This window comes from Oncorhynchus tshawytscha, linkage group LG07 (genome assembly GCF_018296145.1).
Source record: "Oncorhynchus tshawytscha isolate Ot180627B linkage group LG07, Otsh_v2.0, whole genome shotgun sequence".
NCBI lineage: Eukaryota > Metazoa > Chordata > Actinopteri > Salmoniformes > Salmonidae > Oncorhynchus > Oncorhynchus tshawytscha.
The window spans coordinates 41,045,275-41,070,232 of NC_056435.1; the positions used below are offsets into that span (position 1 = coordinate 41,045,275).

General features: G+C 46.0%; 1 protein-coding gene across 1 annotated transcript; it reads left to right on the forward strand.

Moving 5' to 3' along the window:
• The first annotated feature begins 19,264 nt into the window (after window positions 1-19,264).
• mdfi (MyoD family inhibitor) lies at window positions 19,265-20,208 on the forward strand. The gene is made up of 3 exons (XM_024404583.2): window positions 19,265-19,280; window positions 19,420-19,785; window positions 19,934-20,208. The coding sequence occupies exons 1-3, from the start codon at window positions 19,265-19,267 to the stop codon at window positions 20,188-20,190; spliced, it is 639 nt and encodes a 212-aa protein (XP_024260351.2). The 3' UTR covers window positions 20,191-20,208.
• Window positions 20,209-24,958: the final 4,750 nt, after the last annotated feature.

Here is a 24,958-nt window from a genome sequence, read left to right on the forward strand (position 1 = left end):
AACTCAAACAACGGTGTGTAGCGTACTGGCGAGGAGCCTGATGATCTAACAGTATGATTCCACTTTAACATTATGGTGTATTGTGTGTAGGCCAGTGACACAAAATCTCAATTTAATCCATTTTAAATTCAGGCTGTTACACAACAAAATGTGGAAAAAGTCAAAGGGGTGTGAATACTTTCTGAAGGCACTTTATCCACCTCAATCTCAGAGAAATAAGTAGTACTGCCAGGTTGTACACAGTCACATGGAACAAATAACTAAACATTTTATCAAGAAATGTACAAATCATACACGTGTAAAACATTTACCTTTGACATTTTAGTCATTTAGCAGATGCTCTTATCCAGAACGACTTACATTTTGTGCATTCATTTAAAAATGACTAGGTGAGACAACCACATATCACTGTCAATATACTATCGTCCAGTAGCACCCACATCTATAACCATGAAATGCTTTGAAAGGCTGGTCATGGCACACCTCAACACCATCCAATTCGAATACTGCCCCAACAGATCGACAGATGAAGCCCTCTCTATTGCAATCCACACTGCTCTCTTCCACCTGGACAAGAGGAATGTCTATGTGACTACATCTTAGCATACAATACCATAGTCCCCTCCAAGCTCATCACCAAGCTCGGGACCCTGGGACTGAATACCTTCCTCTGCAACTGGATCCTGGACTTTCTGACGGGCCGCCACCAGGTGGTGAGGGTAGGCAACAACATCTCTGCCATGCTGACCGTCAACACGGGGGGCCTTTACGAGTGTGCTTAGTCTCCTCCTGTACTCCCTGTTCACCCACGACTGTTTGGCCACGCACGACGAGTTTTCTGACGACACGACAGTGGTAGGCCTGATCACCGACGATGATGAGACAGCATATAGGGAGGAGGTCAGAGACCTGGCAGTGTGGTGCCATGACAACAACCTCTCCCTCAACAAGACAAAGGAGCTGATTGTGGACTACAGGAAATGAAAGGGCGAGCACGCCGCTATCCACATTGACAGGGCTGTAGCGGAGGGGGTCGAGAGTATCAAGTTCCTCAGTGTCCACATCACCAAGGACTTAACATGATCCTCTCACACCAGCACAGTGGTGAATAAGGGACGACAGAGCCTCTTCCTCCTCAGGAGATTGAAAAGATTTGGCATGGCTTGGTATGAACTGAACCACCCTAGATCGCATGGCGCTACAAGGAGTGGTGCGGACGGCCCACTACATAACTGGGTCCGAGCTCCAAGCCATCCAGGACCTCTATACCAGGCGGAAAGCTTGGAAAATTGTCTAAGACCCTAGCCACCCAAGCCAGAGAATGTACACTCTGTTACCACACGGCAAGTGGTACCGGAGTGCCAAGTCTGGGACCAAAAGGCACTTGAATAGCTTCTACCCCCAGGCCATAAGACACCTGAACAGCTTCTACCCCCAGGCCATAAGACACCTGAACAGCTTCTTCCCCCAGGCCATAAGACACCTGAACAGCTTCTACCCCCAGGCCATAAGACACCTGAACAGCTTCTACCCACAGGCCATAAGACACCTGAACAGCTTCTACCCCCAGGCCATAAGACACCTGAACAGCTTCTACCCCCAGGCCATAAGACACCTGAACAGCTTCTACCGTCAGGCCATAAGACACCTGAACAGTTCATCAAATGGCCACCTGGACTATTACATTACATTTTTACTCACACTGACTCTATGCACACTGACTGGACTCTACCCACACACTCACACACAGTGCACTGACACTGCAACACATATACACACACTACATTCACTCACACACACACATGCATATTGACGCTTCACGCACATACACACTTTCACACTCTGCACACACGCTGCTGCTACTCTGTTTATTATCTATCCTGATTACCTAGTCACTTTTAGCCCTACCTACATGTACATATTACCTCAATTATGTCAACTACAGTATCTCGTACCCCTGCACATTGACTTGTATATCGCCTCATTATTGTTATTTTATTGTGTTACTATTTTTTAAATACAATTTTTAACTCTGCATTGTAGGGAAAGGGTTCGAAAAGTAAGTATTTCGTGGTAAAGTCTACACCAGCGCAAGTGACGAATACTATTTTATTTTATTTGACACACAGACACACAGACACACACACACGCACGTACACACACACAGAGCCTCTTCATCAGAGCAAGACCACTTTTCCTATTTACCCTAGCATGTTGTTTGGATGGCTTTGAAATGTTCTTTGATATATATACTGCAACCTGTGGTTACGGACAAAGGCACCCATCTTTTCTGTAAAAGTGGAACGTTACAGTAGTCTTAAAGATGGCTTATAGAGCACTCTCAACGGCAGTTTGAGGGATTTTATATACTCTGTTAAAAAAGTTTAAAATAACAGCTAGCAAGACACCTTGGTTTTTTACAAACCACAGAGAAACAACTGTAGTCTGTACTAGAGACAACTCAGAATTGGGTTGTTTAAAGATACAGCCCTCTGTTCGCTCTACCCACAAACACATACTCCGAGTATCTGTTTTAACAGCATCTGTCTAACTCTAATGTAGTCCAATGTGTTTCACCTTTCCTGTGTGTTTCTGATCAGAATAGGAGTGTTAGGGTCCAGATGAGAGAGAGGGCAACAAGACCTGGTCCATGGAAGTTTGGGTGTGTGGATTGTGTGTCTCATGAGAACTAGAGCAGTGAAAGGGATAATGAATGGTGAACAGAGCTGCAGTAGGTCAGAACTGCTGCTGTGCTGTGGTCACACTTAGCAGGCAGAGTCTGACTGGTCAGGGAATTAAAAAGTATATATCTGACCCCCCACCCACGATATGGCACTGAGGGAGAGAGAGGAGGAGGAAGAGGGAGTTGGGAGAGAAGAGTGAGAAAGTGAGAAACCGAACTGAGGGGTGAGGGGGGGGGGGACCAGACAGGACAGGAAAGAGAGGATGGGTAGAGAATAGAAGGACAGCGGTTAGAATAAATAAGCAGGGAAGGGGTGGTTGAGGCATTTCACTGTGTGTGTGTGTGTGTCTGTGTCTGTGTCTGTCTCTCGGATGGCAGATCAAACCCAGCTGTCTCCCATTTGCCCAGGAATGAGTCTGCACCTCTCAGAAGCGTGTGTGTGTGTAGTCCTGCATAATTACAGCTTCATCATAGACCGCCTGGCTCCAGTAAGGACATATAAAACACGTAATCTCACATACATTTAATGCAGTGTGTGTGTCCTCACATACACAAACACTGCAGGTTTCACAGGCATACACATAGACCCTTAAACATTCCCACCGGGTTGGATTTTACTGTCTCCAGATGCGCGCGCACACACACACACACACACAAACACACATACACACACACACACACACACATACACAATGATGCTCTCACTCAGTCTGTTTGAGCCAGATGAGTAATTGTACAGTCTGTGTTCCATCCAGTGTTCCATCCAGTGAATAGCTTGGAGACATCAGTAGATCAGGCGTAGGCAACCCTGGTCCTGGAGGGCTGCAGGCACTTTATGTTCTTCATTTAACCGACCTGGGAAACCAGGTGTGTTGAATTTAGGCATTCACTGAACCGATCAATTAGCTGTGGAGCCTAGTTGTCCACGTTTGTTTGTTATATGTGGTAGTCTTAAGCCATGTTCACATGGGCAATTTGAAGCGACTCAAATTCCCCCAAAAATGCATATCTGATTCGAATCTGTTCTTTTTCCTGGAGTCTGAACAGCCAAAAAGCACATGGGATTGTATACCAATCTGATTCCTGGCTATGTGACTTGTGTCTGAATGGTCAAATCTGATTTATTTGCTTTCAAGTGGTTTTTAGACTGTTAGGGCTTAATAGTTGAAAGTTTTGGGCCAGTAACCGAAAGGTCACTAGTTCGAATCCCCGAACCAACTAGGGGAAAAATCTGTCAATGTATCCTTGAGCAAGGCACTTAACTCTAATCGCTCCTATGAGTCGATCTGGGTAAGAGCCTCTGAAGTCATTTAGCAATGTACATTTGACATATCTAGGTGCTTGCTAGCTACTCTGAAAGTTTGACAATAACATGTGGTAACTTGTCGATTGTTTAAAGACAAATGAGTGAATGTGCTAGAAAGCAAAATGGCGACCTAACTATCTAGTTGTCTGCTGTGGCTAGCCAAAAAGGACTTGTTTTTAGAGTTGGATCATTTTATCCTTTGAGGCTTTAAAAGTGTTCTCATACGATGATTTTGTAAATTCATCCATGGCAGGTATTGTTGTCACCTTAGCCTGCTACACCACCAATCAGACTACACCACCAATCAGACTACACCACTGCGCACACACCCGTTGTTACTATGACAACTAGAGTAGCCATGTCAGCAAATGACTGATGTCTAAACATGCACAAATCCGATTTGGTCATTTGTAACTTTCTGTTTGGACAGTCAATATTCCAAAACGGATTTGAAAAACAAAACTGATTTGAGCATTAAGGCCTCCAGTGTGAACCAGGCTTAAGAGCACTGTACATTGGCAACTCTACCAAAGGCCAAACAACATAGCTTCAGTCAGTAACAAAATATTGCTGTTTCAGTTGTTCTCAACAACTTGAGGAGACATTCATTAACTTTAGAAGAATTCAAGTATAACAGTTCATAGCTTTTTTGTTTGTCGTCTTCATAAGGGTTTTGTGAATGTGTATGTCCTTCCTCTCTCAATTCAATTCAAGGTCTTTATTGGCATGGGAAACATGTGTTAACATTGCCCAAGCAAGTGAGGTAGATAATATATAAAGTGAATATATAAAGTGAAATAAACAATAAAAATTAACAGTAAACATCACACTTACAGAAGTTTCAAAACAATAAAGACATTACAAATGTCATATTATATATATTATACAGTGTTTTAGTTCTCTCTCTCTCTCTCTCTCTCTCTCTCTCTCTCTCTCTGACCACACCTAGCAAGACCATTATCTGGGAGAGACACATATATCTCGCACGCATGCACGCGCACACACACACACACACACACACACACACACACACACTATCACGCACACTAAATGTTTGGGTTCCACTGGTGTTGTGAGTCACACTGTCTCGACCCTGAATGAACACACACAGCCCCAAGAAATAGGTCAGATACACACTCACATACACACGCCTCTGAATGGAAATGTCAACAGAGGGAGTTAAGTGGGCTAGGTTCCGAATTGCTGCAGAACAAGTGTCTACACGCAACACGCCACATGCTACAACCAAATGAAACACCTCTCTCTACTCTCCTACATTTTAGTATTTTTGGTCTGTTTGGTGGTAACTGTGATTGTTCGGGAGTCGCTATGACTACTGTAGGGAGGTGAGTCTTGCAGTATAGTTTTTGGCAGTCTCTCTTGGGCATCTAACCATGTATGAGTGATGTTTGAGTTATCATCATAGTTGATGTACTGGATTTAGGGTTATGGTGAGTTGGGGCGGGTAGTATTGAAATCCTTATGAAACAGGTTTCTGTGTGTGTGGGTCTGGGGTGTGTGTGGGTCTGGGGTGTGTGTGGGTCTGGGGTGTGTGTGGGTCTGGGGTGTGTGCCTGGGTCTGGTATGTGTGTCTGGGTCTGGTATGTGTGTCTGGGTCTGGGGTGTGTGTGGGTCTGGGGTGTCTGGGTCTGGGGTGTCTGAGTCTGGTGTGTCTGGGGTGTCTGGGTCTGGGGTGTGTGTGTGTGTAAGTGTAGGTCTGGATCCAACATTTGATTTGATTTGATTTGATTTGATTTGATTTGAACATTATTCTCTCTTTTATTTTATGTCCTCCATCAAACCAGCTCCATACCCTGTGCTGCTGCCCAGCTCCATACCCTGTGCTGCTGCCCAGCTCCATACCCTGTGCTGCTGCCCAGTTCCATAACCTGTGCTGCTGCCCAGTTCCATAACCTGTGCTGCTGCCCAGCTTCTTACCCTGTGCTGCTGCCCAGTTCCATACCCTGTGCTGCTGCCCAGTACCATACCCTGTGCTTCTGCCCAGCTCCATACCCTGTGCTTCTGCCCAGCTCCATACCCTGTGCTGCTGCCCAGCTCCATACCCTGTGCTGCTGCCCAGCTCCATACCCTGTGCTGCTGCCCAGCCCCATACCCTGTGCTGCTGCCCAGCTCCATACCCTGTGCTGCTGCCCAGCTCCATACCCTGTGCTGCTGCCCAGCTCCTTACCCCGTGCTGCTGCCCAGCTCCATACCCTGTGCTGCTGCCCAGCTCCATAACCTGGGCTGCTGCCCAGCTCCATACCCTGTGCTGCTGACCAGCTCCATACCCTGTGCTGCTGACCAGCTCCATACCCTGTGCTGCTGACCAGCTCCATAACCTGTGCTGCTGCCCAGCTCCATACCCTGTGCTGCTGACCAGCTCCATACCCTGTGCTGCTGCCCAGCTCCATAACCTGTGCTGCTGCCCAGCTCCATACCCTGTGCTGCTGCCCAGTTCCATAACCTGTGCTGCTGCCCAGTTCCATAACCTGTGCTGCTGCCCAGCTTCTTACCCTGTGCTGCTGCCCAGTTCCATACCCTGTGCTGCTCAGTACCATACCCTGTGCTTCTGCCCAGCTCCATACCCTGTGCTTCTGCCCAGCTCCATACCCTGTGCTGCTGCCCAGCTCCATACCCTGTGCTGCTGCCCAGCTCCATACCCTGTGCTGCTGCCCAGCTCCATACCCTGTGCTGCTGCCCAGCTCCACCCTGTGCTGCTGCCCAGCTCCATACCCTGTGCTGCTGCCCAGCTCCATAACCTGGGCTGCTGCCCAGCTCCATACCCTGTGCTGCTGACCAGCTCCATACCCTGTGCTGCTGACCAGCTCCATACCCTGTGCTGCTGACCAGCTCCATAACCTGTGCTGCTGCCCAGCTCCATACCCTGTGCTGCTGACCAGCTCCATACCCTGTGCTGCTGCCCAGCTCCATAACCTGTGCTGCTGCCCAGCTCCATACCCTGTGCTGCTGCCCAGTTCCATAACCTGTGCTGCTGCCCAGTTCCATAACCTGTGCTGCTGCCCAGCTTCTTACCCTGTGCTGCTGCCCAGTTCCATACCCTGTGCTGCTGCCCAGTACCATACCCTGTGCTTCTGCCCAGCTCCATACCCTGTGCTTCTGCCCAGCTCCATACCCTGTGCTGCTGCCCAGCTCCTTACCCTGTGCTGCTGCCCAGCTCCATACCCTGTGCTGCTGCCCAGCTCCATAACCTGGGCTGCTGCCCAGCTCCATACCCTGTGCTGCTGACCAGCTCCATACCCTGTGCTGCTGACCAGCTCCATACCCTGTGCTGCTGACCAGCTCCATAACCTGTGCTGCTGCCCAGCTCCATACCCTGTGCTGCTGACCAGCTCCATACCCTGTGCTGCTGCCCAGCTCCATAACCTGTGCTGCTGCCCAGCTCCATACCCTGTGCTGCTGCCCAGCTCCATACCCTGTGCTGCTACCACAAGAGTTCACCAACTACAGACAACATGTACAAGCCCCTTCTCATCCAGACCCCCTCTTTCACCTGACATTTCCCTATACCTCCCTCCATCCCCCTATACCTCCCTCCATCCCCCTATAACTCCCACCATCCCCCTATACCTCCCTCCATTCCCCCCTGCCCCCTCCATCTCCCTATACATCCCTCCATCTCCCTATACATCCCTCCATCTCCCTATACCTCCCTCCCTCCATCTCCCTATACATCCCTCCTTCCCCTATACCTCCCTCCCTCCATCTCCCTATACCTCCCTCCCTCCATCTCCCTATACATCCCTCCATCTCCCTATACATCCCTCCATCCCCCTATACCTCCCTCCATTCCCCTATACCTCCCTCCATTCCCCTATACCTCCCTCCATCCCCTATACCTCCCTCCATCCCCCTATACCTCCCTCCATCCCCCTATACCTCCCTCCATTCCCCTATACCTCCCTCCATTCCCCTATTCCCCCCTCCCTCCATCCCCCTATAACTCCCTCCATCCCCCTATACCTCCCTCCATCCCCTATACCTCCCTCCATCCCCCTATACCTCCCTCCATCCCCCTATACCTCCCTCCATCCCTCCCCCCTATACCTCCCTCCATCCCCCTATAACTCCCTCCATTCCCTGCCCCCATCCATCCCCTATACCTCCCTCCATCCCCTTATACCTCCCTCCATCCCCCTATACCTCCCTCCCTCCATTCCCCTATACCTCCGTCCATCCCCTGCACCTCCCTCCATCCTCCTATACCTCCCTCCCTCCATTCCCCTATACCTCCCTCCATTCCCCTATACCTCCCTCCTCTATACCTCCCTCCCCTATACCTCCCTCCATCCCCCTATACCTCCCTCCATCCCCCTATACCTACCTCCTTCCATTCCTCTATACCTCCCTCCCTCCATACCCCTATACGTCCTTCATCCCCCATACCTCCCTCATCCCCCTATATCTCCCTCCTTCCATCCCCCTATACCTCCCTCCATCCCCTGTACCTCCTTTCTTCCATTCCTCTATACCTCCCTCCTTCCATCCCCCTATACCTCCCTCCATCCCCTGTACCTCCCTCCTTCCTTCCATTCCCCTATACCTCCTTCCATTCCCCTATACCTCCTTTCATTCCCTATACCTCCTTCCATTCCCCTATACCTCCCTCCATTCCCCTATTCCTCCTTCCTTCCATTCCCCTATTACCTCCTTCCTTCCATTCCCCTATATCTCCCTCCTCCATCCCCTGTACCTCCCTTCTTCCATTCCCCTATCTCTTTCTCCCTCCACCCCCTATACCTCCCTTATCCCCCTATACCTCCCTTATCCCCCTATACCTCCCTTATCCCCTATCCCTTCCTCCACCCCCTATACCTCCCTCCACCCCTATACCTTCCTTATCCCCCTATACCTTCCTCATCCCCTGTACCTCCCTCCACCCCCTATACCTCCCTTATCCCCCTATACCTTCCTCATTCCCCTATACCTCCCTCCACCCCCTATACCTCCCTTATCCCCCTATCCCTTCCTCCACCCCCTATATCTCCCTCCACCCCCTATACCTTCCTCATCTCCCTGTACCTCCCTTCTTCCATTCCCCTATACCTCTCTCCTTCCAACCCTCCTCCCGCTCCAGTTAAATGTTGGCCGTAGGTACAGCGTTCCCTCCCCCAATCCCAACCTTAATCATTAGAGAGACAATGTAAAACTGACTTAAGATCAGCATCTGCAACAACTGAATCCAACTCTACCTTCCTCCCTCCCTCTCATCCTCCCTTCATCCTTCCCTCCCCCCTCCCATCCTCCCGCTGTTACGTCTGGTTTTCTCTGTTGATGCAGATGGCTTGTGTGTGTGTGGGGCTCGTGCTGCATGTGCATGTTTGTGTGTGAGTGTGTGCATACATTTGGAAGTTGTACAGTTGTATCATCAGCACCCTACATGAACACTGTGACTAACTTTATAGACCCCCTCACTCTGCCTCAACCACATCAATAAAGAGAGAGAGAGTTTGTCTATGGCCGGTACACTGATTATGAAATATGAAATAGTGGCTCTTGCTGCTACTAGATGACTATGGTTTGTGTGTGCGCGATGATGTCATGATGTAAAGGACATGTGTAGATGAAAACAGAAACGAGATTGCATTCTGCAGCCCAGATGCTCTGTCTCGCAGTGATGACATCATGCTTGTAGCATGTGTCTGGCGCTGGGCCTCTGACAAGCTGTCTGAGAACAATGTGCAGAGTGAGCTGTTAGAGTGTGTGTGCGTGCTGTTGTGTGTGTGGTGCCACATGTGTGTATGCTATTCTCTTTGGTAGTTGGGTAGTGTGTTTCTGTTTCTCTAGCACATTGATTCAATAAAGCAGCCTCATAGTTGATACACGTCATTGACACGGTCAGTGGCTTAAGCCTACGTCACAGTCCTATTCAGACTGCCAGTAAAAAGCTCTGAATAAGTGAGTGTTGGTTACACTATTCTAACTCATGATAAATCCTCCTTTGGGCTCTACTGTTTTTATGGGAGTCTTAAAATAAGCTCTGTTAGTCATTTTTTGTCACTTCTGAGTAAGAGAAGGATGCTAGAGAGAGATGAGGGAGGAGCGGTGTGTTTGGGGGTTGGTAACTGGGTGAAAGGCTGTCTGACTCTTGACTGATCTTTACTTTGGGGACCTTCTGTTTCCATCCAAACCTCAGTTCTTCTGCTCCTACAGGTGGTCATCACTAGTTACCACAGCCACAAAGTAAAAAAACCTGCCTATTTATACAGTTTCTCTTCTTAAAATCGGATTTTAACGTTAACCCTAACCTTAACCACACTGCTAAACATATGACTAACTCGAATAAAAACAATAAAAAGTAACCATTTTTTTCACGAATATTTACGATATAGACGATTATGACTTTGTGGCTGTGGTAACTAGTGACAACCCCATTACACTGTCCCCCATCACCACCACTCTCACAGTTAGTCAGAGTCCAGTGCTCTGTCAGACCCCTCAGTCACACTTCCTCACTCACTTTCTCTGGCACCACAATGAAACACAGAGATGGGATTCATGACTCAATTTGTACAACTTCAGTCAGAAAACACTCCATACAGACAATAGCAATATTTTGTGAACTATTTTGTTTTTAGCTTTATAAGGCGTACAATCACGCACACACAATACTGCCATGGAAAGGCTGAGTTGGCAGTTTGGTGAGGTACGTATGATGCTGGGATCATTAAAGGGGATGTGAACTGGGTTAGCGTGTTGCCGGTGTGAAATGTAACAAGATCGTGACACAGTGCCTTTAATTACACACCAGTCTGTGAAGAATCTCTCCTCTTCCTCCTCTTTCTCCTGGAGGCCTCGGACCTGAAGGTGACACACACGCACACACACACACAAAGGGCCTGGAAAGAGTACATAATTTCTGTTGAAGGAGACCATTTGTCACCGACAGTGAACCCCAACTTAACCTCTGACCCATTCTTTCCCCTTCCCACTCTCCTATGTGTTAACTTTCATGTTTCCCTTTCCTTCTCTCCTCTGTGTTAACTTTCATGTTTCCCTTTCCTTCTCTCCTCTGTGTTAACTTTCATGTTTCCCTTTCCTTCTCTCCTCTGTGTTAACTTTCATGTTTCCCTTTCCTTCTCTCCTCTGTGTTAACTTTCATGGTTTCCCTTTCCTTCTCTCCTCTGTGTTAACTTTCATGTTTCCTTTTCCTTCTCTCCTCTGTGTTAACTTTCATGTTTCCCTTTCCTTCTCTCCTCTGTGTTAACTTTCATGTTTCCTTTTCCTTCTCTCCTCTGTTAACTTTCATGTTTCCTTTTCCTTCTCTCCTCTGTTTCCTTTCCTTCTCTCCTCTGTGTTTCCCTTTCCTTCTCTCCTCTGTTAACTTTCATGTTTCCTTTTCCTCTCCTCTCCTTTCATGTTTCCTTTCCTGTCTCCTCCTTTCATGTTTCCCTTTCCTTCTCTCCTCTGTGTTAACTTTCATGTTTCCTTTTCCTTCTCTCCTCTGTGTTAACTTTCATGTTTCCTTTTCCTTCTCTCCTCTGTGTTAACTTTCATGTTTCCTTTTCCTTCTCTCCTCTGTTAACTTTCATGTTTCCTTTTCCTTCTCTCCTCTGTTAACTTTCATGGTTTCCCTTTCCTTCTCTCCTCTCTCCCACTTCCTTAATTTGCGGCAGGGTAGGGTAAGAGCGTTGGACTAGGAACCAAAAGGTTGCAAGTTCATATCCCCGAGCTGACAAGGTACAAATCTGTCATTCTGCCTCTGAACAGGCAGTTAACCCACTGTTCCTAGGCCGTCATTGAAAATACGAATTTGTTCTTAACTGACTTGCCTAGTTAAATAAAGGTAAGATAAAAATTAATTTAAAAAACATCCCTGTTTTTACCACAATCTCCCAGTTAAGTAGAGCTTTTATCCTAAATCACTGTTCATCCTGCCTCCCTCAGCCTTCGTTTCCCACTCACAACACTCTACTTAGGGAGATAGGCTGCACTTCTTTAAGAATTCCACCCTTTAGGAATACCACACTTTGCTATTCCGAGATTAGATTGCCCATCCCTATGGATTGTGATTGAAATGAGCTGAATCAGACATTGGTTTATGGGGTCACATTGTTTTTGGTGACAGAGGTGAATAAGGTGACAGTGGAAGGACAAGGTGACAGTACCTACCATTGTAAAGCCCTAAATTGTGATTAGCTGTGATCCCTGGTCAAGGTGCTAGGTGTCACTCTGGTGTTCCTGTTTTAAATGTAGGAAGGGAGCACAATAGTCCAGGAAAAGCTGACCATGACTCCATTTTGTTGCTCCCAGCCAAAAGACAGAAACTAAAACAGGAAGCTCCTGCGCTCAGGTCTGTCCAACGCTGGTCCGACCAATGGATTCCACGCTTCAAGATTGCTTTGATCACGTGTACTGGGATATGTTCCGCATTGCGTTGAACAACAACATTGATGAATATGCTGATTCGGTGAGCGGGTTTATTAGCAAGTGCATCGCCGATGTCATACCCACAGTGTCTATTAAAACATTCCCCAACCAGAAACCGTGGATTGATGGCAGCATTCGCTCAAAACTGAAAATGCGAACCATTGCTTTTAATCAGAGAAAGGTGACCGGAAACATGACCGAGTACAAATAGTGTAGCTATTCCCTCCAAGGCAATCAAACAAGCTAAGCGTCAGTATAGAGACAAAGTAGAGACGCAATTCAACGGCTCAGACACGAGAGGTATGTTGCAGGGTCTACAGTCAATCACGGACTATAAAATGAAAACCAGCCCCGTCGTGGACCAGGATGTCTTGCTCCCAGACAGACTAAACAACTTCTTTGCTCGCTTTGAGAACAATACAGTGCCACTGACACGGCCCGCTACCAAAACCTGAGGGCTCTCCATCACTGCAGCCGACGTGAGTAAAACATTTAAATGTGTCAACCCTCGCAAGGCTGCAGGCGCAGACGGCATCCCAGCCAAGTCCTCAGAGCATGCGGAGACCAGCTGGCTGGTGTGTTTACAGACATATTCAGATAATCGTGGACTTCAGGAAACAGCAGAGGGAGCACCATCCACATCGACGGGACAGCAGTGGAGAGGGTAGAAAGTTTTAAGTTCCTTGGCGTACACATCACGGACAAACTGAAATGGTCCACCCACACAGACAGTGTGGTGAAGAAGGCGCAGCAGCACCTCTTCAACCGCAGGAGGCTGAAGAAATTCGGCTTGTCACCAAAAGCACTCACAAACTTTTACAGATGCACAATCAAGAGCATCCTGTCGGGCTGTATCACCGCCTGGTACGGCAACTGCTCTGTCCATAACCATAAGGCTCTCCAGAGGGTAGTGAGGTCTGCACAACGCATCACCGGGGGCAAACTACCTGCCCTCCAGGACACCTACACCACCCGATGTCACAGGAAGGCCAAAAAGATCATCAAGGACAACAACCACCCGAGCCACTGCCTGTTCACCCAGCTATCATCCAGAAGGCGAGGTCAGTACAGGTGCATCAAAGCTGGGACCGAGAGACTGAAAAACAACTTCTATCTCAAGGCCATCAGACTGTTAAACAGCCATCACTAACATTGAGTGGCTGCTGCCAACATACTGACTCAACTCCAGCCACTTTAATAAGGAAAAATTGATGTAATAAATGTATCACTAGCCACTTTAAACAATGCCACTTTTATATGTTTACATGCCCTACATTACTCATCTCATATGTATATACTGTACTCTATAGCATCTACTGCATCTTGCCTATTCCGTTCTATACCATCACTCATTCATATATGTTTTAATGTACATATTCTTATTCATTCCTTTATACTTGTGTGTATAAGGTATTTGTTGTGAAATTGTTAGGTTAGATTACTCATTGGATATTACTGCATTGTCGGAACTAGAAGCACAAGCATTTCGCTACACTCGCATTAACATCTGCTAACCATGTGTATGTGACAAATAAAAATGTGATTTGATTTGAACCTCACAGCGCTGATCTAGTTCAGATGGCCTGGTCTGAGCAGCTTAGCTGGCACAAACAGCACTCTGTTTACTGTCTACTGCTCAGAATGCTGAGTCACTGACGGAGGGAGGGAGCGAGGGCAAGGGGAAGGAGAGGAAAAGGGAGGAAAGAGAGAGGTAGGAGAGGAAGAGGGGAGGAGGGACGTTGGAAAGATAGATGGGTGCAGTGATCAGCAGTAATCATAGCCTTTCGCTAGAGGCCAGTGTCTTGGGAGGAGGCTGACGGAAGGAGAGATGATGGGGAGGGAGTGGGAGGAGAGCGATTTAGAGAGAGGGGGAGGAGGTGAGAAGAAAGGTTGGCTGTCTGTAGGGTAATGGGAGGTGAGCGGATGGAGGAATTTAGAGAGAGAGAAGGTAGGGGGGGTGAGCTGTCAGCAGACTGTGAGTCACACTCTCTCAAGCCAGACATACCACACTCCCATCGCTACAGGCAACAGGCTGGGCCTACACTGGGCCTTTCACTCTCTCAGCTCTCTCTCTCTCAGCTGTCTCTCAGCTCTCTCTCTCTCAGCTGTCTCTCTCTCTCAGCTGTCTCTCGCTCTCAGCTGTCTCTCTCTCTCAGCTGTCTCTCAGCTCTCTTTCAACTGTCTCTCGCTCTCAGCTCTCTCTCTCTCTCTCTCTCTCAGCTGTCTCTCAGCTGTCTCCCTCAGCTCTCTCAGCTCTCAATTCAATTCAATTTGCTTTACTGGCATGACGTAACAATGTACAGTGGGGCAAAAAAGTATTTAGTCAACCACCATTTGTGCAAATTCTTCCACTTAAAAAGATGAGAGGCCTGTAATTTTCATCATAGGTACTACGACAGACAAAATGAGAAGAAAAAAATCCAGAAAATCACATTGTAGGATTTTTGATGAATTTATTTGCAAATTATGGTGGAAAAAAAGTAATTGGTCACCTACAAACAAGTAAGATTTCTGGCTCTCACAGACCTGTAACTTCTTCTTTAAGAGGCTCCTCTGTCCTCCACTCATTACCTGTATTAATGGCACCTGTTTGAACTTGTTATCAGTATAAAAGACACCTGTCCACAACCTCAAACAGTCACACTCCAAACTCCACTATGGCCAAGACCAAAGAGCTGTCAAAGGACACCAGAAACAAAATTGTAGACCTGCACCAGGCTGGGAAGACTGAATCTGCAATAGGTAAGCAGCTTGGTTTGAAGAAAACAACTGTGGGAGCAATTATTAGGAAATGGACGACATACAAGACCACTGATAATCTCCCTCGATCTGGGGCTCCACACAAGATCTCACCCTGTGGGGTCAAAATGGTCACAAGAACGGTGAGCAAAAATCCCAGAACCACACGGGGGGACCTAGTGAATGACCTGCAGAGAGCTGGGACCAAAGTAACAAAGCCTACCATCAGTAACACACTATGCTGCCAGGGACTCAAATCCTGCAGTGCCAGACGTGTCCCCCTGCTTAAGCCAGTACATGTCCAGGCCCGTTTGAAGTTTGCTGGAGAGCATTTGGATGATCCAGAAGAAGATTGGGAGAATGTCATATGGTCAGATGAAACCAAAATATAACTTTTTAGTAAAAACTCAACTCGTCGTGTTTGGAGGACAAAGAATGCTGAGTTGCATCCAAAGAACACCATACCTACTGTGAAGCATGGGGGTGGAAACATCATGCTTTGGGGCTGTTTTTCTGCAAAGGGACCAGGACGACTGATCCGTGTAAAGGAAAGAATGAATGGGGCCATCGTGAGATTTTGAGTGAAAACCTCCTTCCATCAGCAAGGGCATTGAAGATGAAACGTGGCTGGGTCTTTCAGCATGACAATGATCCCAAACACACCGCCCGGGCAACGAAGGAGTGGCTTCGTAAGAAGCATTTCAAGGTCCTGGAGTGGCCTAGCCCGTCTCCAGATCTCAACCCCATAGAAAATCTTTGGAGGGAGTTGAAAGTCTGTGTTGCCCAGCAACAACCCCAAAACATCACTGCTCTAGAGGAGATCTGCATGGAGGAATGGGCCAAAATACCAGCAACAGTGTGTGAAAACCTTGTGAAGACTTACAGAAAACTTTTGACCTCTGTCATTGCCAACAAAGGGTATATTACAAACTATTGAGAAACTTTTGTTATTGACCAAATACTTATTTTCCACCATAATTTGCAAATAAATTCATTAAAAATCCTACATTGTGATTTTCTGAATTTTTTTTTCTCATTTTGTCTGTCATAGTTGAAGTGTACATATGATTAAAATTACAGGCCTCTCTCAAATTTTTAAGTGGGAGAACTTGCACAATTGGTGGCTGACTAAATACTTGTTTGCCCCACTGTACATATTGCCAAAGCTTATAAAAATGAGAATCAAAATTGTCAACGGGACAACAGTAACAACAATAACCAAGTGTCAAAATAACCATACATTCAACAATAAATAATAATAAATAATAATAATAACTCAACTGTCTCTCTCTCTCAGCTGTCTCTCAGCTCTCTCACAGCTCTCGCTGTCAGCTGTCTCTCTCTCTCCTACATTTTCAGGTCTAGGCTGGTCCTACACTTTCAGTCCTATGCTGCTCCTACACTTTCAGTCCTAGGCTGGTCCTACACTTTCAGGTCTAGGTTGGTCCTACACTTTCAGTCCTATGCTGGTCCTACACTTTCAGTCCTATGCTGGTCCTACACTTTCAGGTCTAGGCTGGTCCTACACTTTCAGGTCTAGGTTGGTCCTACACTTTCAGGCCTATGCTGGTCCTACACTTTCAGTCCTATGCTGGTCCTACACTTTCAGGTCTAGGCTGGTCCTACACTTTCAGTCCTATGCTGGTCCTACACTTTCAGGCCTATGCTGGTCCTACACTTTCAGGTCTAGGCTGGTCCTACACTTTCAGGCCTATGCTGGTCCTACACTTTCAGTCCTATGCTGGTCCTACACTTTCAGGCCTATGCTGGTCCTACACTTTCAGTCCTATGCTGGTCCTACACTTTCAGGCCTAGGCTGGTCCTACACTTTCAGGCCTAGGCTGGTCCAACACAGTAAAATATTTGCACAGTAAAATATCTCCTCTCCTCACTCTCACCCCCCTTCTCCCTCTCTCTGCTCTTCCTCCCCCTCTGTTCTCCTTCAGTCTGTGGTGTGCCAGTCTCATCATATTAAGCCCACAGTCATTTAGCTGTTTATTTGTTCTTATTTTTAACTATGAACTGCTGAATCATTGTGTTTCTGTGGCACGCCCTTACATCACTCCTGAACCAAAATAGACGAGAGCCAAAGCTAAGGGGTGTATATCCGTAGAGCAGATCTCTCTCACCCTCCCTCACACACACTCTCCTCTGCATCTCTATCTCACAAACACCCCCCCTCTCACTCTCTCACTCTCTCTCTCTCTCTCTCACTCTCTCTCTCTCTCTCTCTCTCTCTCACTCTCTCTCTCTCTCTCTCTCTCTCTCTCTCTCTCTCTCACTCTCTCACTCTCACTCTATGTGTGTGTGTGTGTGTGTGCGCATTTGTGCGTTCGTATGTGTACGCAGTCATGACTTCTCTGAAACTCAGTTTGTCTGTCTGCCAGATGCCCATGCAACCAGCCTTTTGCACACACACACACACACACACACACACACACACACACACACACACACACACACACACACACACACACACACACACACACACACACACACACACACACACACACACACACACACACACACACACACACACATTCACTCCAAACCGACTGACACACACATGCAAAGGGAGAAGGGTGAATGAACTCTCATACCACTCTAAATAATATCCAGATATTTGACTCTGTTCAGTGTGATGTTACTCCTCTCTCCATTTCCAACAATATATATTTTTTAAATACAATGGAATTCAGAAAAACAAACAATATTGTGTTCCTGCTGATGTTATCTTTACCAACCAAAGGAATGCACTGTTAACCAGACATGTACCACATAGAGAATGACTACAGTAGCAGAGAGATGTGGGGTAAAAGCCTGGCATCGCTCTGTGTGGTTTCACTAAAACTGACTATGATTAGGGTTGGTGGCTGCAATTGTGGCTCTGTAATTGCGCGTGTGCATTCTCTCTCTTCTCTCGACAAAACCAAACCCTTATACTGTATTGTACTGTAATTTTGGAAATATGAGTGGTTAAATTGAGAGACCGGGGGAAAGAGAGAGGGTGAGACAAGAAGAGAGGGAAACGGGTAAGAAAGGAGACAATGCAGCCGAGCAGGTATTGACTTTTGCCATTCTTTAGAAGAGAAAGATATGTTTCCCTGTGACTGCTGCCCCCTCCTCACTGCCAGACATCTGGAGTGAGGTTAAAAAATGCTGAATCACACTCGATTGGTGGTGTGAACCCGGCCAGGCCAATCACATCAGTCCTAGCATGGTTATCTGTCTCTGAACGATTGTCTAATGTTGTTTCACTGCATCTCAGCCCCCGGTATGTGTGTGTCTGTGAGTGTTTCTCTCAGGACATCCTGTAGTGGTATTCTACCCTGGGATGTTACACCTCTCTCCATCTGTGTGTTCAGGTCTAGAAAATATTTAGGGCCTCGATAGGATGGTATTAAATATTATCATAATATATCAAAACCATGGTTCCATTTTAGCCCTCTCTCTTTTTCAGGGCCTCTGTTTGGTTTGGCAGAGGAGGTCTGCTTTTCACCACGTTGTTCTTTCTCTCAGTGTAATTAGTATTTTGTGGTGCTCAGAGTAAAATATGTTGGCCAGCCAAGATCAACCCTGGTCTGACTTAGAGGAGGAACAGTACAGGGTTTGTAGGCTGTAAACACCCTGGGCCTGGGCTGAGGCTGTCTGAGTGTGTGTGCGTGTGTGCGTGTGCGTGCGTATATATATATGCGTAAATGTGTGTAGCCTACATTTCATACTGTGAAGAGAGAGAACCAGGCCATTTCAGCCTCTCTGTCCACATAAATCAAAGACTTAAAACTAGCAACCAGATACGCATCATAGTCACGAGTTACATATCAATGTATGGTGCACCTAGCAATGTGCAGCTGGCGTTAGTAGACCATGAAACACCAATTGTCCTTGGTAAATTATTTTAATAGATTCTTGAGTTTGTCAAACTGGATTGAGTTGGCCCAAGTTTAGGCCTATTTCTTAAGGGGATTATCTGAAATGATGTGCTGTCCAAGACAAGTTTCTCCCACCAACTTGTGTTTCAGCCCTGGCAGTGAGAGGGGAGGACAGGGCAGGAGGAGAGAGGAGAGGAGGGGAGGAGAAGAGAGGAGAGGAGAAAAAGAGGCGAGGAGGAGCGTAGAGTGTCTGGGGTTTGTTGTGTAAGCGTCTAGATGAGCAGGGTCAGAAGTCAGCACAGTACACATGGCCCTTCCCAGGAAGCGTTGGGGCATGCTGTATCAATGACTACGTTTCCCATGTGTCACACAGTTACAATGAAAGCAACTATTGTAATTGTTTTTCTTCTTTTTTTTGTTCCTGTCCTCAGGTCAACCCCAGACACGATCTACCCCCATACATCCCACCCAGCCTTGTCTAACCCAGCCCACCAGCCAGCTACGCAACGGAGCCAAGCCCCAGACACACACCCCGCACACACACACCCCGCACTGCACACACACCGCCAACACACATGCCTCTCACCCCAATGGAGTGAGGAACGGAGGGCTCCATGATCGGCCGGCCCCCAACTCTCTACCCAGGGCGGCCTCTTCCTCCTCCTCGTGTTCCTCATCGGAGATGAAGAACCCTAAGAAGCTCCAGTCCAACCCCTCCATCACCTCTCAGAGCAGTAAGAGGAGCAAGAGCTCCTCCAAGAGCAACAGCTCCCAGATACCTATAGAGGCACAGGATGGTGAGAAGCTACCTACTTCTGTCCATCTCACTGTAGTACCCCACCTCTCCTCTCTCTCTCTTCCATCTCTCCCTCTTCTCAAAATACTATGCATTGTAATCAAGTACCAGGTCAAATAAATATGAATAACTCTCCTTCTCTCCCTCAGACTGTTGTGTTCACTGTATCCTGGCCTGTCTGTTCTGTGAGTTCCTGACTCTGTGTAACATCGTGTTGGACTGTGCCACCTGTGGTTCGTGTGCGGGGGAGGACTCGGCGTGTTTCTGTTGCTGCTGTGCCTCCGAGGAGTGTGGCGACTGTGAGTTGCCGTGTGACATGGACTGTGGGATCATCGACGCGTGCTGCGAGTCTGCAGACTGCCTGGAGATCTGTATGGAGTGCTGCGGCCTCTGTTTCTCCTCCTGAGCCTTTCAAACTACACAGGGCGATAAATATATATATATATATATATATATATATATATATATATATATATATCTCACACACTGACACAGCTCAGGCTCAGTCAGAGATAATGTATATAATGACAAGATGGTCTTGTCTCCAACCTAACAATGGGAGTCATTGTCCCAAAGGCAGGCGGTCTGCTTATCACTTCACCTCTTCCGCTCTGGCTCAGTAGAGAGGGCAGTGGAGGGGCGGATCATTGGTCAATGTAAGGACATATCATTGGCTTTGACCAAGGTAGAGCGCTGACATTGTTCAATGTTGTGGACAATCCGTTGGAATTGACCAATCAAAGGACAGGGACTACTCTTTGGCTTCTCCTGCTCACCTCCTCTGTGTTGCTTGTCGGTTTACTATATCTCTCATTGTTATGCAGATGTTTTGCTTAGACCGATATGGGATTCTTGGGTCTGATAACGATAGGAGGGAGGCAAAGTCACTGATTTACTGATATATCACCCAATATATTGTTTTTAGAGGTGAATAACATATATTTTTTACACAAATTGTGCTCCAAAGGATTAACGGATACTCTAAATTATAATTTCATAACAAAATATTAAAGTAAACATTATTTAAGATATCCACGAAAAAGCAACTATATCCTCTATAAATACAACAGTAAAACTTGTTTAGTGTCCCTTCTTAAACAAATCTTTTAAGTTGTTCCTATCTATGGCAGTGGATAAGAAGTATGCAAAAGTGCTTGTGTTAAACCACCACAAGGTTGAATGAATTAAACTTAGTCTCTCTCAAAGTAAATCTGAAACTGCACTGTTCACAAATAAGCATTGAAATGCAGTAACATGCTGTTCCTAATCTCACCGCTAGGTGTCAGCGTCAGCATTTGTCTTGAGTAGATTTACCAGCGTCTACAACAGTCAGAGGTCATGTAAACAAACACTTTATGGCAACCTTGCAATGAGAGTAGGATATGACAAGCACAAGCTAGCTGTTCATTGCGACAATGTTTTCTTACAGAAACCATATCTACATCACTGTTATTCAATACGAATATATTGGCTGTAATTTTCAACTGCAAATGGCTTGCGCTGATGACTAAAAACATTTATGCAGGCAAATGATTGCCGCACTTGTTTTAGTCACACGTTCTCATTTAGCTAGCTAGCTAGAGTTATCTCATCATGAACGCAAGCACATGGCCTGCTTTTTGCAGATTGCATATTTCGGAAAACAAACTAAATAAGCCCACTGGCTAATATAATAGGCCCAGACAGTAACAGTGTTCTTTTTGTATCAAGAACGATTGTTCACTTTGGCGCCCGTCCAGTGTTGCACATAAGTAGCATATATTGCTAGCTAGCAAAGTGAGTTACGTTGCTGGCTAGATAGCTGAGCTGACGTTAACTAAGTGAGAATGTGATGAGGACAGGGGTGCTTGCTTGGTGAAGTGTACTTTTGATTATATACTTATTCAAATACGTTGGCTGTGGCAAGCTACTCACAGTCTAACCACCATGCCTACTCTCTCTCACGTTGTGACCTAGGCCTGAATGATGTTCAATGAGCAGCTCATAGAGCGCCCTCTTCAGGCAACAATTGACCATGAAAAAAGTGACCATAAATGAGCAGACGTATTTGTTTATTCTATGCATATAATGTAACGAAACAGCAGGGAGCAGGTCTCGAACCCACGACCTTCCAGCGCGCTATCGACTGTGCCACAAAAGCATGCTCAAGCGGCAGAGTCGATTTCCATGCTTATAAACCCAGGGTCGTTACAATAATATCTATGCTTTATCTGTGGAATAAATAGCGAAACAAATCTTTCTGCTAAAGGCTAATATCGGTCAACTGATTTATCAGTCGGGCTCTAGTTTTTCTACTGTACGGTCGCTGTGCTCCAGCGATGGTTCTGGACAGCTTCTCTCTCTGGACTGTTCTTTTGGACTCTGTGAGCCATCTCTTATTACAGCAGAACACCCTGTGTCTCCAAAGGCTCAGCAGCACAATGACTGGCTCTCCATGCATGAGAATGACCTTGAAGGCAAATGAGAAAATGGCCCCATTTAACAGGATTTTTGTGTTTCAGTAGATAAGACTGCAGAGTAATGGGAAAATGGTCGCTCAGATCTGAGCAGCACTCTAGTTTGTCCTTGGCAAGGTTAAAGTCTTCCAGTTTTAGTGCTAACCGTTTCTTTCTCGATGTGCACAGTCCATGTGGAGGGTCTGTCTACCGCGGTTGTCCTGTCAGAGTTGCTTGGACTGGGAGTAGGGGGCTCAGCTACAAACCAATGGAAATGGGCCAACAATGCTACAGACATTTTGTTCCATAGCCCATTATTAGCACATCTAATTCAGCTAATCAAGATATTGATTTTTAGTTGATGATTTGAATCAGGTGGGTTAGTGCTGGGCTGAACGAAAGTCTGCACACCCTTTGACTCTCGAAGATCAGGAGAAGAAAACTGGTCACTACAGTAGAGTCCCGTGTTTGTCCATGACCCGTAGGCGCATTGTAGACAGACCTAGCAAAGGACACATCCTCCATCTTACTCAAACATGTGAAAGGAGAGCTCTTTCTCTTAGGGCTTTCCTCTTTCTGCGATTTTATTTTGAATCTTAACCATACTGTCTGGATATTTTGAATGATTTCCATGTTGTAAACAGATTTCAGACCTAACAGGTAGACTGGAAGAGATCATTCAAACTCTCAATGCCTTTACCTGATATCTGTCATTCTCATGTACTGTACTGTATTTGAACGGAAGGCCTCCACTTTACTCCAGGCCTGGATTGTCTCTCCTCACTACAAAAATGATATTAATCCATCTTATTTTATGTCCATTTTTTTTCTTCTCTTCCAGTATGAATGTTTCAGCTCCAACCTCTCTCCCTGTAAAGCAGTAGTTCTTCAAAATGTTATTTTATTCCCAGACTTAAGATATCTGGGGATATTTTGCTAACTAATTTGAATGGTACGTAGATTAGTTGTATGATTATAGAATAGGTTCTGCAAACTCAAACACTACAACACATACACCTTTCTGCCCAGCAACTCATATGCAATTTGGACTAAATCATGTGTTTATATTGAATATCCTGTGGCTCCTGATTGCTCTGATCTGGCACTGTGTGGATCCTCGCATGACTGTGAGTTTTCTCATACCAAAGAAAATAGTTTTTGTAGCTTAGCCTCTGCCGAGTCTCCAACATCCGGATGTTCTGGTTTTCAGGGAAAATGGAAATAGAGCCTCTGATGCTATTCCACTTTTGGACGTTAACAAGACGACTTTCCATCTTAACTCCTCCTCCACATTTACTGGATTGGTTGAACATTGCAGAAGATAAACTTTTTTTCTTCTCATCAAGACCAGTATGTAGGGGATCTAGTTTCAGGCGTATATTTTACTCCTGCTACGTCAGGTTTGTTTTTTGATACATCTTTATCTCTGGATCCTATATTCTGTACAAGGTTTTCAGCTTGGTTTTAGGGTATAATTTGGCTTATCAAACCAGCCTCTTGCCTTTATTGATTCCAAGGGCTTGCAGATGTGTTTTACTGGGTGCTCCTGCTAATGAAAGATATTCCTTACTTGGAATACTAGCAATCTCTCAGAAGAGGGATATCTATCTGTACTGTACCTCTACACGGGGCCTGAGGTCAAATTGAATAGTTGCATTAAGATTATTATCCCTGATTATGTATTATGTAGAGAGAGAGAGGTGTTGTGATATTGTACATCCAATCAATGTTTGGTAAAGCCCTGGAAATATGCCTAGCCCTAACTATGTAGGGAGTTTTCATGGAATCTTTTTAAAATCAGAAGTGTGAATTTGAGAGATAGATGAAGCCTTAATGATATTCGTTGTCTTGGATGCACTCTGAATCAAACAGGAACACTAGCTAATCTAGTCAAGTTGTAGTGTTTATACTCAAATAGTTAGGAGACAACTGGAAAATAAATCAACTTGATAATGCCCAGATGAACAATGACTTTCTGCATTCCCTAACAGTGCAAGGTACCTTTCCAGTGCAATCTCTCATTTGAGTTTTTAATTATTATTATAATGTTTTTTTTTTAAATTTGATCAAATGTGCCTTCAAACATCTCATGGATATAAACTGTAATGTTAGCCTGCTCTGGTGAAAGCAGTCAATTCAAGCATTATGTCCAATACATGTGTGTAGTGTTTACCCAGTGCTGTGTGTAATAAAATGACTGTGTAAGAAGTGACCCGTGGTGCCTATTCCTTTTATTAGGTATGGATGCCCTCTATGTAGCTACTATTATGTCCAACAAGCTCATCCAAAGTAACAAAGACTACTTGTATCTGTTTATCTCTGATTGACATTGTGAGGTGTACACAGAGCATACGGCCAAGATGGACTCTTTGATGTTGTTGATGTGCGGTGAAGGCTCTCAGTGCTTAAATAGCTCTGCTCTGAACAGACTGAAGTCTCCTTAAAACACACACAGGAATAATGAAACCAATCAGGAATATACTGTGTATGACAAAAGGTATTGAGTAATTTTAATAGGCAAGTCAATCTTCAGATTTGTACCAGTTTGTTGAGTATCTATAGCTGTACATGCTCTACAATATTGGGTAGCACTTTGATGGTCCAGATACAGTATGTTCTCATATCGTATCCATTCTCCCTGTTTTCCCCATAACCATGTATTTGCACAGTTCTGTACACCTCCTCCATTCCTTGTCTTAGTAGAGAAAACAGAGCAACAACTGGCCTCATGCAGAACAG

Coding starts and splice junctions, on each gene's coding strand:
- mdfi (XM_024404583.2), top strand. Junction 19,786..19,933: donor ACCTATAGAGGCACAGGATG/GTGAGAAGCTAC, acceptor TCTCTCCCTCAG/ACTGTTGTGTTCACTGTATC.